The 16,428-nt window shown below is 33.2% G+C and overlaps 1 protein-coding gene across 1 annotated transcript in view; it reads left to right on the forward strand.

Moving 5' to 3' along the window:
* LOC149773281 (uncharacterized) overlaps nucleotides 1-11,744 on the forward strand; it is a 91,986-nt gene extending 80,242 nt beyond the window's left edge. Inside the window, exons 11-12 of the mRNA XM_089946463.1 lie at nucleotides 1,306-1,330; nucleotides 5,162-11,744. Of these exons, the coding sequence (XP_089802589.1) occupies nucleotides 1,306-1,330; nucleotides 5,162-5,297 (161 nt within the window). The 3' untranslated portion in view covers nucleotides 5,298-11,744. The remainder of the gene's footprint in view (nucleotides 1-1,305; nucleotides 1,331-5,161) is intronic.
* Nucleotides 11,745-16,428: the final 4,684 nt, after the last annotated feature.

Raw genomic sequence — 16,428 nt, forward strand, 5'->3', positions numbered from 1 at the left:
AATTGTCCTTGCAAAAAAGGAGAATCACAAAAATGATAACATTATCAAAATTTATTACACAGAATTTAATAATAATTGAAAAAAACTCCTTATATAATTAACCACCTTTTAAGTCTGTCATATGCAACCTATGGCCAGCCTGTAACCTGATTGTATCCACTTATACACATCTGACATCATAAGGTGTAGCTTTAAAAATCATTTATCTGGTTCATGAACTCAAAGAAGTTCCACATGCCTGTTTTAAATATATTCTAATGATTAATTTGTGTGTTTTAAATATATTCTAATGATTAATTTGTTGCCAAATTGTTCTGCCTAAACCTAATACTTTTTTTTAAAAAGTATATCAATTAAAACTGATTTTGGCCTTAAATTTCAATTTTATCTAAACCTTTCCATTTTATCGAAAAGGCATTTGTCCACTGATGTGTATGTCCATAGTTGCTACAGGAGAGATAAATATTTAATCTAATCTTCCAAAAACACATGGTCAGCATGGATTGTTTGGCATTTGATCAAGACATTTCTCTTTTTCAAATTAATATTGCCAATTTGCTGACATTCATCACTGCCATCCTCTTATAAGAAACCCAAAAGAAAACCATTTCAGAATTGATTAAAATAATGATTGCTGAGTTTGAATAAACTAATTAATTAGGTTCGTTCTAGTATCAAGGTCTTGCTATTTTATTTCCTTGCCATTAGCTTTTAAGTTTTACTTTAATGCAAACATCTGACACATGAAAGATCTAAGGACTGTATTGACATCATGTCACTTGTGTTTATTGTATTTTGGAAGAGGCAAATTTTAATAAGTATTTTCTAAGTAATATCAGAAGACCTACTAGAAATAAACTTGTCTAGTGAAATGCCAATACACTTAGAATCTTTTTCCTCCTATTAATTGTATCCTCCATTTCTGATAAATGATGGGACAACTTAAAGATGGGACAACTTAAAGATAGTAGATTAACTCTGACATTGAAAATGTTCATGTCAGAATATAAATAAAATAAAAGATACTTTTTTTTACAATTTATTTTAATCTCAAATCAAGCAAATTTAAGAACAAAAATTGTTTTAAATTTGAGAATTTATGTTTTCTGACATTGTTGGTTACAAAAGGGCTTGCTCATAGCTGTGTCAAATATAATGATCACTGTCTACTACTGGTACTATTACTACTACTACTACACTCTCTCTCTCTCTCTCTCTCTCTCTCTCTCTCTCTCTCTCTCTATATATATATATATATATATATATGGTAATTTATTGCCTCACTTAACTATTGTTTATTTTCAGGACCTACAAACTCTTGCTTCAGGAGGTGAGTAGATAGTATGAGTTTAATTACCTTGAAATCTATGTCCACTTCAAAGAAGCAGGACTGATATATTTGGGTAATGTCACATTTTGTTTTCTCACTATCAGCTTCAAACTGCAATATTGCTTCAGTTGAATTGCTGTTATTTTTCAAAGTTGACATCATTACCAGAGACACTATACTGTGATAGAATTGAAGTCCTGTTATCAAAACAGATACCTCTGGTCAATATTCTTTCCTTATGTTTGCTGTGTAGGTCTAAATGAGGAAACAATGAGATTTACATGCATGCTATTCATAGCAATCATTTTTCATGCCAGTCATTTCATAGGTCAAGAAGATGGGTTATATAGGATATTGTGCTAACTTTTATATCGCATGAGATGATGAAGTTGGATGAATATATATGCAATGTGCAATAACTCAGGTTATTATGTGCATCAATTAGGTTTCCTCTGCAAGCCAAGAGGACATAACAATATAACTTACGATCGGATGGGTGTAGTGTGTGTATAAACAGTTTGGGTTCCTTCTGCAAGCCAAGACAGGTTAATGCAACCTTTGTATAGAAATCAGGTTACTGACCAAGGTGACTGATTAACATGTGCACTAATGAAGTGCAGGCCATAATATGAGTTTAGCATACCTTATGATTATAGCATGTTTGCCAATTAGGATTCCTGCTACATGGTTCCTTATGCATGCCAGTTGAATAGGATAACATAAAGTTTCATTAGATGAGTACAGTATGTATACATTTCAGGACTCCTTCCACAGTACAAGAGGACAGGTTAACACAAATTGTGGATGGATATACTGTGTGTTACAACTCTATGGTCTTAAACTAAGTAACAGAAAAGAGTGAAAACCATCAAGTTTTGTAAAATCAAGAAATATTTTAAGTCTCTGAGTTGTGACATGAAAAATTATGAGGAACTTACAGTACTGTGGATCAAATGCCAGATAATCATAAATGTTCAATCACAAGTCAAAAGGCATATACTGTTCCAATGAAATCCAAGAATCTTGAATGTGCTGATATACCAATAGTCTTGATGCACCATAAGTATATAATCCAGAATATCTTTCAACAAGTCTTCTATAATCCCAAAGAAGAGATTTAGTCCAAAAGTTTATGAGCACTACCTGATATAACATTAAAATCATTCAGATGGGACACTAGAATGTCAAAAAATTAAATACATGTATTTGGTAGGCCATTAACAGTTGTAATCAAACTAGCCGAACATTGGAAGAGGGATTAAACATAAGATTTTAAAACAACTTGAGTTGTAAAGAAAGTTATTCTAAAACTTAATGTGCTGTCATATGTTAAAGAATGCATTAATTATAAAAACTATTAAAGAAATCAGAGACATAATATATCCCATAATATTTAATGCATTCAGTTTGCATGTTAATAGATAGTAAAGGAAAGTTAAGACATACATAAGATTTAGTAATGATGCTAGCAAATAAAAGTGTATGAGTCTAAAAATAGCCTAAAATTGATTCTTTAAACACTAACATTACCTTTTGGTTGATATGGCAACCAAATTAAATGAAAAATTATTTATCATTTTCATTATGATTGGTATTGGCTCCTTACCAAAGAACTATAAGTGAATAGAATTATATTTTATCTGGAGAATATTTTTAAAATAATAAAACAAAGATTGCATCATCTAAATATTCTAACAGACTGACATGTAGACACATGTTTGAAAGTAAAGTTGTAATTATAGCAAACTACTAAACAAAGTAATGAACTGAGGATATATGGTATGCAAAAAAAAATTAACTGCCCATGAACACATTCAGAATAACTATATTTTGATGGAAAAGTATACAATATATTCTATTTTTTGTCAAAAATTAATTTTTCAGCCTTTTTCTCTATATGTTTGCTATGGTAACCATGAACAAACATCAATTTCAGTATTTTTATGTGTTAGAAATCTGCATGCATCACTTTGTACAATTTCACTGCAATCTTTTTTATTAATAATTGTTGGGCAAAAAAACTTCTGTATTGTGTTACAGATATTAGATTTAATTTATATTTGATTTAAGTTTTATTTGATTTGATTTGATTGTTTGTTGGTTTTGGAATCTTTTTATTTTCTTTACATGTCATTTTAATAGACACCTAATAATAAAAACACGTTTCCATTTTTGATATAGTTCCTGGTCTTCATTCAGGGTCAAGTAAACAACTTTTTTTCGAAGTAAAATGATTGGTTCTTATTAGGACATACAGGTTTTACATGCAAACATAATCACGTCATCCTCTATTTTGCAATATATTTTGCAATTAGGCATTTCCGAAATTGTGAAATACTGACGGTAGTATTAATAGTGATGTATACAGGGAGAGATTTCAGAGTCCAGGGCTTTTAAACACTTGATGTCAAGTTGTTTTCTTCTGTTGTGACCAGAAAGGAACTGTTGAGCTTTTTAGTTATTAGTTAATTTTTCTCCAAATTATTTGGACTCTAAAAGATTAATTATTTTTTCTGGAAATATTATTGTATTTATACAGAATTCTTGAACAAATACATTTATTGACAATTCTGTTTGGATTTCCAGGACTGGAGAATACAATTTTGTGTTTGTACAAGGAACTGTAGACATAAACACAGTACAAGTTACAGCATATGTCATCGCCTTCCATCTTGTATCTTCTTCGGCACTCAAACTTGGAATCATTAGAACATTTCAATATTAGGACTTCAAAATTTTTATCCGTGGACTATTCTTGTATTATTTTTGGATTTGATTGTGGGACCATATGTTCCCATATTTTTTCATTTGTCCAGTATTTTTCCAGGGAAATAAATTATTTGTTATATTTTACAAAACTTGTTGTTTTCACTCTTTCTTGTGTTACTGTTTATTTGAGCCTAAACATTCAACATTATATCTGTTTATAAATAATTGCAGGCCCAAAAAGTCTGTATTGTTCAGAAACAATTCAGCATGCACAGATATGGCAGTGAGAAACAAATTAGCAATGGTTTAAATTTCAAGCAAAACATCACAGCACTGCCAGGGTTAAAAGTCCAATATCAAACTGACACAGTATTAAATATCAAATGTTAAACTAATTAACACATTATTAAATATCCATAGTTAAAATAATTAGCTAAATATCTCATGTTAATCTAATTATCACAGTATTAAATATCCAATGTTAAGCTAACTGAAAAAGTAGTAAATATCCAGTTAAACTAATTAACACATTATTAAGTATGCAATGTTAAACTAATTACAGCATGAAATATCCAATGCTAAACAACATTAACAGAGTATTAAATAGCCAATGTTTAACTAATTGACAAAGTATTACATCCAGTTAAACTAATTAACACATTATTAAGTATGCAGTGTGAAACTAATTGTTACAGTATTAAATATCCAATATTAAACTAACTAACAAAGTATGAAATATCCAACATTAACCTAATTCACAATATAAGCTATTTTCATAGGAACCATTTTCTGTAATTCTAGGATGCTTGAAATGATGTATTGTACACCAGTGTTGTTTTTATATGATGCTAGAGTTATATAAGGTTCAAGGTTTAAAATTTGTTTCAAAGTCAATTATTAACAGTACTTGCTGTTTATTACAGGAAGAAATTGACATCTTTTGTTACAAGGGCATTGCAACCTTGCATTTCACCTTAGTGCAAGCTATTAATGTTCACCTGATAGTTTCAAATATAATTTCAGAATATAATGTAATCTAATTAAAATATGAATATGAAATGTACAATCATTTGCATCTTCAATTTCTAATTTTACTATGCATGCATTATCATTTTTCTTCAGACAAGGGAAGACAGACGAAGAAATGCATACATATTCCAATACTGAGATGAATCCACAGACTGTAAAACCAATTTATGAGGAACTGAATAAAGGAAACACAGAACGGAGTGTGTATGATAAAATTACACCTCTGTAGAAGGGTAGATAGAGATAAGACACCAAGAAGAGTTACCTAATGTTTATTTCCAGTATCTTACCTTTAATGGAGTAGAAGGAACAAAATGATTTATACAAATTAAGCAAGAAAATGGAGAGTGCATCATCAAACTTGCTAGAAGGTTCCCTAAGCTAAAACCACCTTTTTGCTTGATAACAGTTAGGATGCAAATTGTAATACTATCTACATTTAGGGTTACTGCTAAAAAGTAGATTGTAGGGGTAAATAGTGATAAGACACCAAGAAGAGTTACCTAATGGTTATTTCCCTTTCCCTTTCTCAGAGTAGAAGGAACAAAAGGATTTATACAAATGTAAGCAGGAAAGTGGAGAGTGTAACATCAGACACATTAAATAGTTCTGTATTCTCCAAGCACCTTTTTGCTTGATAACATTTATGATGCAAAGTTATAAAACCAACTACATTTAGGCATGTGACTACTTGGAATACTCCATTTTAATACAATGTCAGCCTTATCGTTAAATGTACATTTTGAATATGTATTTTTGATATAATGCTATGTGCTAGGAACTAAATTCACATCATTACAAAATTAAGTCACTTCTCAAGTCCGACCTTACTAATGTTGAATGCATACAAATGAAGTCTCTACAATGACAAGACCAATGCTATTGCTACAATTAAAGAAGCAAATCTTCCTGCCACTATCACACCTGGCACTAACATACCTGACACTAAAACACATGGCACTAACACACCTGACACTAAAACACCTGGCATATACACACCTGGCACTAACACAGCTGACACTGACACACCTGGCACAAATATATCTCTCAACCTGAACAATATCAACGAAATCAAGAGTTAAGGCTTCCGGACACTTTACTAATTTATGTGGAATGTCATGCATGACTCGGCTCCCAGATACTTTGCTAATTAATGTGGAATGTCATGCATGGTTTGGCTTCTAGACACTTTACTAATTACTGTGGAATGTCATGCATGACTTGGCTCCCAGACACTTTACTAATTATTGTGGAATGTCATGCATGACTTGGCTTCCAGACACTTTACTAATTAATGTGGAATGTCAATGCATGGCTTGGCTCCCAGACACTTTACTAATTAATGTGGAATGTCATGCATGACTTGGCTCACATACACTTTAATAATTAATGTGGCATGTCATGCATGACTTGGCTTCCAGACAATTTACTAATTAATGTGGAATGTCATGCATGAATTGGATTCCAGACACTTTACTAATTAAAGTGGAATGTCGTGCATGATTTGGCTTTCAGACACTTTAATAATTAATGTGGAATGTCATGTATGATTTGGCTTCCAGACACTTTACTAATTAATGTGGAATGTCATGCATGATTTGGCTCCTGGACACTTTACTTTTTATGTGGAATGTCATGCATGACTTGGCTTCCAGACACTTGACTAATTAATGTGGAATGTCATGCATGACTTGGCTCACAGACACTTTGCTAATTAATGTGGAATGACATGCATGACTTGGCTTCAGACACTTTACTAATTAATGTGGAATGTCATGCATGACTTGGCTCACATACACCTTACTAATTAATGTGGCATGTCATGCATGACTTGGCTCCCAGACACTTTACTAATTACTGTGGAATGTCATGCATGACTTGGCTTCCAGACACTTTACTAATTAATGTGGAATGTCATGCATGACTTGGCTTCCAGACACTTTACTAATTAATGTGGAATGTCATGCATGACTTGGCTTCCAGACACTTTACTAATTACTGTGGAATGTCATGCATGACTTGGCTTCCAGACACTTTACTAATTAATGTGGAATGTCATGCATGACTTGGCTTCCAGACACTTTACTAATTAATGTGGAATGTCATGCATGACTTGGCTTCCAGACACTTTACTAATTAATGTGGAATGTCATGCATGACTTGGCTTTCAGACAATAACTGACCTATTGACTTTAAATTGTCTTGTTATTTTACACCGTACTAGATTATTTTAAAGTCTGGATGTACTTATTGTTAGAACTCACCGTAATCTTTCATGAGACTTGGGTCACGTATCTGGAATGACCTCCAATATAGATGTACATGTCAGTATCAACATTAAAACTTCTAAGAAAAAGGCATCTATTAGTATAAGATCACTAACAGGGTCATTTCAATGCTTATGTTCTGTGATAAATTACTTCATCATACTCTCATTGTTCTAGATAATTATAATTGCTGTATGTATGGGTTCTGTATGTGTTATGTTTGATATGTAATAACATCTTGGTATTTTGTTTTATTCATTTTTTTTTAAAAACTCAAGTACATTTTATGAATGCAGTATACTTAGTTTGAAATTAATTGTTTTTCGCATTGTATCTTACCCACATGTGCCTGCTAAATTGTAGTTGCTGTCACCATGTTGTATGTCCCATATGCATAATATTCTTATAACTGTTATTATCATAATTTTACTTGTGTACATAATATTATAAATAAAACTCTGAAAAACAATTATTTATAATTGACATGATATTCAATAAAAGCTCACTTCTTAATATTGTGTACAGTGTCCAATAAAAGCTCACTTAAAATGATTTAGCACTCTGTCCAATAATATCTCATTTTTTAATAAACTTAAGCACAATGTCTAATGAAATCTCATTTTAGAATCTGATTCTGTTGTTTTATGACTAACAAAAAGTGATGTCAAACCTGCCATAAAGAACACTTATATTAAGCAGCCATTGGCCTTCAGTGGATACTTATCTTGCTTTCCAGAGGTGGATATCCATGTCTACAGAGATCACCTCTATTACACAGTCATCTGTTTTCAATGGATACTTTTCTTCACAGATATGGCTACTTTAGACAGACTGTATTGTGTTAAGATATCCATGTTTTGATATTGGTCACCTCTATTACCAATCACCTGTTTTCAGTGGATACTTTTCTTCTCAGAGATGGCTGCTTTTGACAGACTGTATTGTGTTAAGATAGCCATGTTTGGATATTGGTCACCTCTATTACACAATCACCTGTTTTCAGTGGATACTTTTCTTCACAGATGTGGCTACTTTAGACAGACTGTATTGTGTTACAATAGCCATGTTTTGATATTGGTCACCTCTATTACACAATCACCTGTTTTCAGTGGATACTTTTCTTTATATATATGGTTGCTTTTGACAGACTGTATTGTGTTAAGATATGCCTTATTTAATGTGGTCACCTCATTTAATAGGCTGATATATCAGCACCACACCTGTAATGATACTGACTGATGTTTTACGGGCTGATCTCACCTATTCATTAAAACATGCAGATATTTGCAGACACTCATCTGCACACATCAGTGTACATTTTGTACACTTACTGGGATTTCTTGCAGTGTTAAGTTACCATCAGTTTAACGTTTTTTGGGAGGCAATATGTACATCATATTTATAACTTAAATCCTATGTTTGATTACTTGTAAATCTTCGTGGAATAGTTCTATCCTACTTCATGTGGCCATTTTGAATTTTGCACTAGATATGGCTGTTACCAAATATGGGTATGTAAAGAAACTGTAAACAGGTGCATCCCAGAAAGATTCGCAGGAGGAAAATTGCACATTGTAATGAACAGGTGACATCATAATCACAAATCATCCATCAGTATCAACACAGATTTGGGGGTTTGATTTATTAGACTCCTCTATTACACAATAGCCTGTGTTCAGTGGAAATCTTTCTTATTTCATATAAGTGACTGTATGTACCAGGTCAATCTATATTCAGTTATCAGTGTCTATAAAGCTTATTATAGTTCCGACAGGGCAGACTTTTTGGGGCAATCAGCATATGACTTCACACACCTACTCCTGCTGATTACTATTTTTAGTACCCTATGATACAGTGTCTGAGGACAGCAGCCTTGTGACTACAGGAGATATTGGCCTGAAACTTCTTGTGTTACCAGATATGTGACCTTTGACCTTTACAACCAGACTCTATATATTTTATATTAACCCACTGCACATCCATTTATAAAGTTTTGTCAAAAATGTTACATTTTGAACCAAAGCTATTCTGAAAAACACAATTATTTTAGTCACCTTGATCTTTGACCTTGGTATTTTTAGATATGTGACAACTCAGTTTATTAACTGGAAACGAAATTGATACAAACGATGGAGAGACAACATTATAACAATATGTACTGTCCCTTATTATGTGCATGTACATGGACAAATGAACAAACTGTTTTAACTACATACTGTCATAATTTTGTAATGTTGTTCCTACGGTTAACAAGAAACTCCTATAACTTGATATCACTCATCTGGGCATCTGACAACTGTAAGGATGTGCAAATAAATTTATTCATGTAATTAAAATGATAGGCTGAAGAAAAAGTTTGGAGCACTTAGTTATATTAGGACCACTGAGGTTATTTCTGAACTGGAAGCCTCAGATCACAATTATTTTTCTGACAAAGGTCTCTAAGTTTGTTTCTTAGCAATGAATATTCCACCATGTCCAAATCCTGAAAAATCACATTAATCCAAAATGCTTTCAAAGATGAACCCAGAGTGAAGTTCTTGTGATAGGTTATCTGACATTTTTTGAGAGTATAGACTGTAAACAAAGCATCATGCAATGGGTCACAGAGTTCACTTCCAGATCAACACCAGATCACGAGCTTTGCCAATAAGTACACTTCATAATTATAAAGTCCAGTGCTCTCTTTCCATTTAAATTAATTAAATATTGATCTACTTTTTTCTTGAAAAGGGGTTTCTAACTTGATATTTCTGATAACATCAAAAGTGATGGAGTGCATTCCACTTGCCATCTCTAATTCTTTTAACCCAAATTGAATTCCATGTCTTCCTTTTCTCTTTGCATATGCATTTGCTTTGCATTAGCCTACCTTCTTTTTCTTTCTGCAGTTGTCTTTCTCCTCTTCTCTCTCTTTCTCATTGCATCTGCATCATTTCTATCTGAAACTGCACCTGTCTTGATTCTAATTCCATTTTTTAGCTATAATTTCCATTTTCAAAATTTATAACCACTCTTGGGTAGGACTCAAAACAAAAGTTCTCTGCTTCAGATAATATTATAAAAGCTTGTTGGTTTCACTACACATTTCTAAAATGTGAGATAATACCTGGGGCTTGGGAAATTCCAAAACTAGGTGATTGTATCATGGTCTAACAAATGCCAGGAAACTTAATTAAAGGCCATACATAAGAGTATATAAAAGAACAAACTTTATGTTCTAATGTCTAATAGAATGCTTTTTTGTATAAATCTTTCTGTTTGATTTTTAGAAGAGGATTTATGTATATCTATATTGTGTGTTTAAATTTTGTGTATCATTCTCGATTGTAAGGGTCCTTATGCAAACATCATTTTACGAAGCTAATATTTGTCCATGAGAATAGACTAAACTTTAATATAATGTGTGTAGACATGTTTGCTACGATATGAGATCAGAACATTGGTTTTTGCTCTGTACTTACTATGGTCTACCTGACTGTAGCAGGCTGGAGCTAAAATTTAAGTTATGAGACATATTTATTCCACAAAGGGTGATGTCAGGATCAATATAAAGTCGTTACATTAGAATCGTTTCTTCTTGTCATTAATTGTAGCTATTTATAATTTGAGATAATATATTTATGCATTTATTAATTTATTTATTTGAACTAATGGAGTTGCATAACGCTAATTGAAGTTATGACTGATCGATGTATTGTCATTGATGAGAATACGTTCTGGATATTATCATTCTGAATCAGCAAGACTGCTAGCACATCAGCACAAAATAGACAGATGGTACGTCAGCACATCCAAGACCTGTAACACCACAAAAATTCATTCGGACCTCTTTACATTGGACTTGCGATAGAAAGTTTGGGACTGTGTTCAGATTTATAACCACAATACCGTAAGTTTCTTTTAGATTTTCATTTTGCGTTTTAGAGAATTTAAATGTTGAAATTTACAAACACTTGCTGGAATTTACCCTGTTAATTAGCTTAAGGACACAGAGTGGTGACAGCTAACTGTTGGCTCTTCTGAATTTATATAAAAGATTTTAGCGTAACTAAGCAGCTGAAATTCTGATTTCACATGTTTGAGAAGTCTTTAGTGAAATGAGCAAGCTTTTACAATGTCATCTTGGGTGGAGAACTTTATTTCAAATCCTGGCCAAAAAGTGTTATAGTCTTTCAAAAAGGAATGAGCTGTTTCAGCTGTTCAGACACTATTATAATCTTTCTGAATCGAAAGCTTCTTTGAAGAAGCAAGAGACAAGAGCATTTCATTTCAGTATTTGCTTGAAGATAATAAATTGCTATGAAATTATTTAATACAACGTTTGAAGAATATGATTTGGTCATATTTGATTGTGACTAGAATGTTCATTTGTTGTTTTTTAAGTTAAGAAATCAGTTCAAGAATCATTTAGTGTTTGTCGTTTTGAACTAGTTTTTGTATATATTGTTCGTGAAATATTGAAATTATTGTTACTTGACCGTGCATTGACAAACTCTGGCGGGATTCCGCTAGAAATATTAAATTTCCCGTTAATTCCAAAGAATTTCATACAACTACTTTTGTAAACTAAAAGGTCCAAATTGTCCATTATATGGTTTAACGGTACCAATTGCGCAAGACCAGGTGGGCGGAGCCTAAGGTGTAGGAAGATTGCATTCAGAAATAAAGAACAACACTAGCTGTGATTGGTGCATTATGTAAGAGTTATACTTTCTGTTAGGCTTAAAAAAAAGTGTAGCCTCTTGGCAACATGTGAGTGTATGTTAATTTCTATTTAGGTTATATTTTGTATTTTTTATGATTTTTTTTAAAATATGGTACACATGGCTGAAAATGTGCCTGTTGTGACTAGATAACTCTCACCCCTGTCTAGTTCCAGTGGAGTTATCTCTCTTAAATGCAATGGAGTACCTGGTTCTGTCATTGTCAAATTGACAATCTAACACTGCTCTCTAGAAAAGTGTGTGACATGCATGCTAAAGTAGGATAGAAAATATATTTATTTCCCCAAACATTAGCATTAAGGTCTATGGAAAAACAATTGGTACCGTGATACCATATAATAAGTTTACTCTAATTAATACAAGACCTCAGATCTCACAACTTCCCAATAGTCTATCGACCACATTTATGCATGGTTTCTTTTCATTAACTTTCCGCAACTTACCGTCAGCACCTTATGCCTTAAAACAATACAACTCCCCTTAATACAGGGAACTATTTTAGTATGCCACCTTAGGCCAGTCAGATCATGGTTTTCAGCTACATTTGGCCTGTAAAATTGTGTCACATATACCACCATGTCAAGGATAAACGACGCCTGCCGACGATGGAACAGTGCCTTCTTGTTTATTCCACTGTGTAATACACCAGTCTCCAATCTTAAATACTGCACCTGTAGTCACACGATCAATGTACACAACTAGATTTTACTAGGGACTATATAACGACAGGGACCATCAAGCAGCTCTGACCCGAATTCACCAGAAGTAAACCATGGCGTCATGGAAACTCACTACGACTTCACTTCTTGACGTATGCTCCTAGTAATTGGTTAATTATTTAAGTCTGAGGAATATTTTCCCACGACTGACTTCCCATAATCAGAAAAATCTAAGAATTCCTTGAAGCGCTATAAACAAATGCGCATAATCCAAATTTATTACATTGTTGAAACAGAAACTTCTTGTTATCAAAATATCAGAGATTAATATTCTTGAGAATGTTTCTGATTTTAAATACAATTTTTCAAATTCCTGTGAAGCTGCAAGAAATAAATTTCACTCTATTCAATCAAGAACTAAATTAAAGCATGACAAACATACATCTGGATTAGAGTTCTGGCTCTCTTGCCCATACTGCAAACTTCTCTTCCGGTTAACTATTAGGGTCCTTATAGGCGTTTTCACGGTTGCAACGGTTACTGATCGTAGCGCCTAAACTTACCCCCGTTAGCTCCAATGCACATGCCCACAAAAAATTTCCAGTTCCGGATAGTTCACCGTTCTACACTTGGGTAGCGAAACATAACGTCAACAAAGGAAGGAATCTTAGCTGTACTACAGATCATTATAGTTAAACCAATGAATCAGTTATATATGTCAAACATCTTTTGTTTTAAAAATGATAGAATAATTATAGACATTAAATCAGAAAATTAGATTCAGTGTCCATACTTACATTATATCAGATCATTAAATAACATTTAATTTCCATACTTAAATGATTTAAAAAAATTAAATTAAATACAATGTGCATATCTGATAATATAGATTCATTATCCATAATTTCAGATCCATTTGTAGAAACATTTCCCTTTGCTCTCCGATTAAATAAATGTATAGCACATTTTTGGCCATATAACATTAACGAAAACAATCTCAACAATTTGCATTTTTCATGTGTTGATATATCCTTCTTTATCGGTTATGTTCGCAAGGCTAATAGTCCGTTTATAACACGAGTTAAGAAAGTTATAACACAAGTTCGATAAGAAAATTATAACACGAATTCGATACCTCAGCTGATTTGTAATGCTAAATATTTTAAACCAGAATTTTTTTTATTTTTTTTTTAAAGGAACTCAGTATGTTAATGTATTCAGAGAAACTTAACAAAGCAATTACATTAGCTATCATAACTATAAAGAAGTGTAATTAATGCAGACGGAATATTTATTTATATTTGGGTGTAAATATCGTACAATATTCAAATTAAATAACATGCCCAATGACTTTTTTTTTTGGTTCATTTTCTTTTTGACTTTTGAAACATTAAGTATCGCTCGGTACATGCAGTAACTTTCAGCACGATTTTTCTTTGCTTATGCTGACACGTAATAAGTCTCAAATTACAGTGGTGCTCGACATATGATCCACCGTTGAATATAGTGACGTGCCTGTAGTGGCCTGTAACGTGGATATGTGCCAACAGCCTTTTGATGAATCAAAACAATATAAAAAAGCGTGCCCCTCCGCCTTGTGATTTAGGAACAAAATTTAAATCATGCTGACAAATTAATTCTATATAATGCGTTTGGGACCGCGATATTGATTACAATTCGTCATATGACAGACTTCCGTAAATCACACAGTATCAAATGGCCAGTTAAAAGCAACTTTGATTTTGAAATCTATGTTTAATTCAAATATTTTCAGTTTTGCGTTTTTGTCTAGTTGTACAGTGCTACGAAAATGTTCAAAGAAACCAAATCATTGCATCTACCATCTCAATCGACCATTTCTGATCATATGCCCTGAAGTTGTATGCTATTTTTATTTGATGTAATAAAAAGAAAAAGCAATATTGTTAACAGTGCAGATTTACCATAACTAGTCTTTATATGAGATTAAAAACTTTACACACGAACACACACACACACAATAGTTACATGTCAAAGAGAATAGTAGTAAGGTGGGATACATTAGCGTCAATGGGAATTAGCATTACAGAGACCCCTGGGACAGATTAGCGTCAAGGGAAATTTAACATGGAGAAAAATCGTGGGTCAGATTAGCGACAAGGGAAATTAACATGGAGAAAAATCGTGGGACGGTTTAGCGTCAAAGGAATTTAAACAGGGTGGGACTTTATAGCGTCAAGGGGAATTGAATATGGGATTTTTTTTTAAAAATTTTTTTAAAAAGGGGTAGGCAATGGAAAGGCTATCTCTTTTCGAGAAATATGGCTGGCCCTGAAAAGGGCCTTTGGGTTTTCTTCTTCTTCTTCTGCTTCTAATTCTTTTTCTCCACCAAGTTCTTATTTTATCTCCAACACTCTTTCTCTTCTTCTCATTCTTTTTCTCCTGCTCTTCTTTCTTCTTCTCTTCCTCCTCTTCTTTCTTCCTCTTCTCATTTTCTTCTTCTTTTTCAATCTTTTCGTTCCATTTGCTTATTCTTATTCTTTCCTCTTCATCCTCCTTCTCCTCCTTTATCTCTTTCATGACACCACTAATCTTGTCCTTTACCTCTTTTAAGTTATTAATTTCCATCTTTACACGATGGGGACTATAGGAATAATGGTCTTCAACCAGTCTTATCAACATCTGCTCCATCATTCCTAAGTTGTCTAAAACGTCTTGTAATGTTTGTATTTTGTCCATTTGGTTAGAAGCCATCTTCTTTTTTTATTCTTTGCAGAATGGTTTGAACGACGAATACTGTGGGTTCTTATACTTAAAGCGCGTACGTGAAGGAAAACATCCCCCTAAAACGTAAAATTGATCTTACCTAGATCATGACCAAACAACGCGCGGACGTGAAGGAAAACATCCCCTACTTTTTCATTTCATATAATAAAACCCAAACTATACTTTCTCATTTCATATAATAAAAACCCAAACTATACTCTCCACATACGCTAAGAAACAATAAAGAAATCCATAATCTACTATCCACACAATCGTACGTGAGCGGGTACAAACACAAACACAAACACACAAACACATACGCTAAGAAACAATAAACAAAATCCATAATCTACTATCCACACAATCGTACGTGAGCGGTTACAAAACCCAAACTATACTCTCCACATACGCTAAGAACAATAAACAAATCCATAATCTACTATCCACACAATCGTACGTGAGCGCTTGCAAAACCCTAACTATACTCTCCACATACGCTAAGAAACAATAAACAAAATCCATAATCTACTATCCACACAATCGTACGTGAGCGCTTACAATTCCCACAAACATACCTTAGCTCTTACAAGCACCAACACACAAACACATACCCTCACACTATCTTAAAAAAGAGTTAGTGTTTATAATCACACTACTCTACCTACACATTGGCAAATTGATGGTTATTTCTTTTCTAGAGTATTGGGTAGCCCTGAAAAGGGCTGTGTTTTTGTTTGGAACTTCATGGACACCTGGTTAATGGTGGCACCTTCCAGGCCTGGCGCCGCATACACATCTTGTCCCCCAGTTACTTTTTACCTTTTTGGGGGAGAGAGCAGAGGCAGGATATGTCGCTTCAGAATCCCAATTTTCGCTCTCTGGGATTCTGAAATTTCTTCTTCTTCTCTCCTTTTCCTCCTCCTCCTCTTCTTTGTATCTTCTCTCCTCCTCTTTGTATCTTC

This window comes from Sinohyriopsis cumingii, unplaced genomic scaffold, assembly GCF_028554795.1.
Source record: "Sinohyriopsis cumingii isolate HCF-2022 unplaced genomic scaffold, ASM2855479v2 utg000695l, whole genome shotgun sequence".
In the NCBI taxonomy this organism is placed as follows: Eukaryota; Metazoa; Mollusca; class Bivalvia; order Unionida; family Unionidae; genus Sinohyriopsis; species Sinohyriopsis cumingii.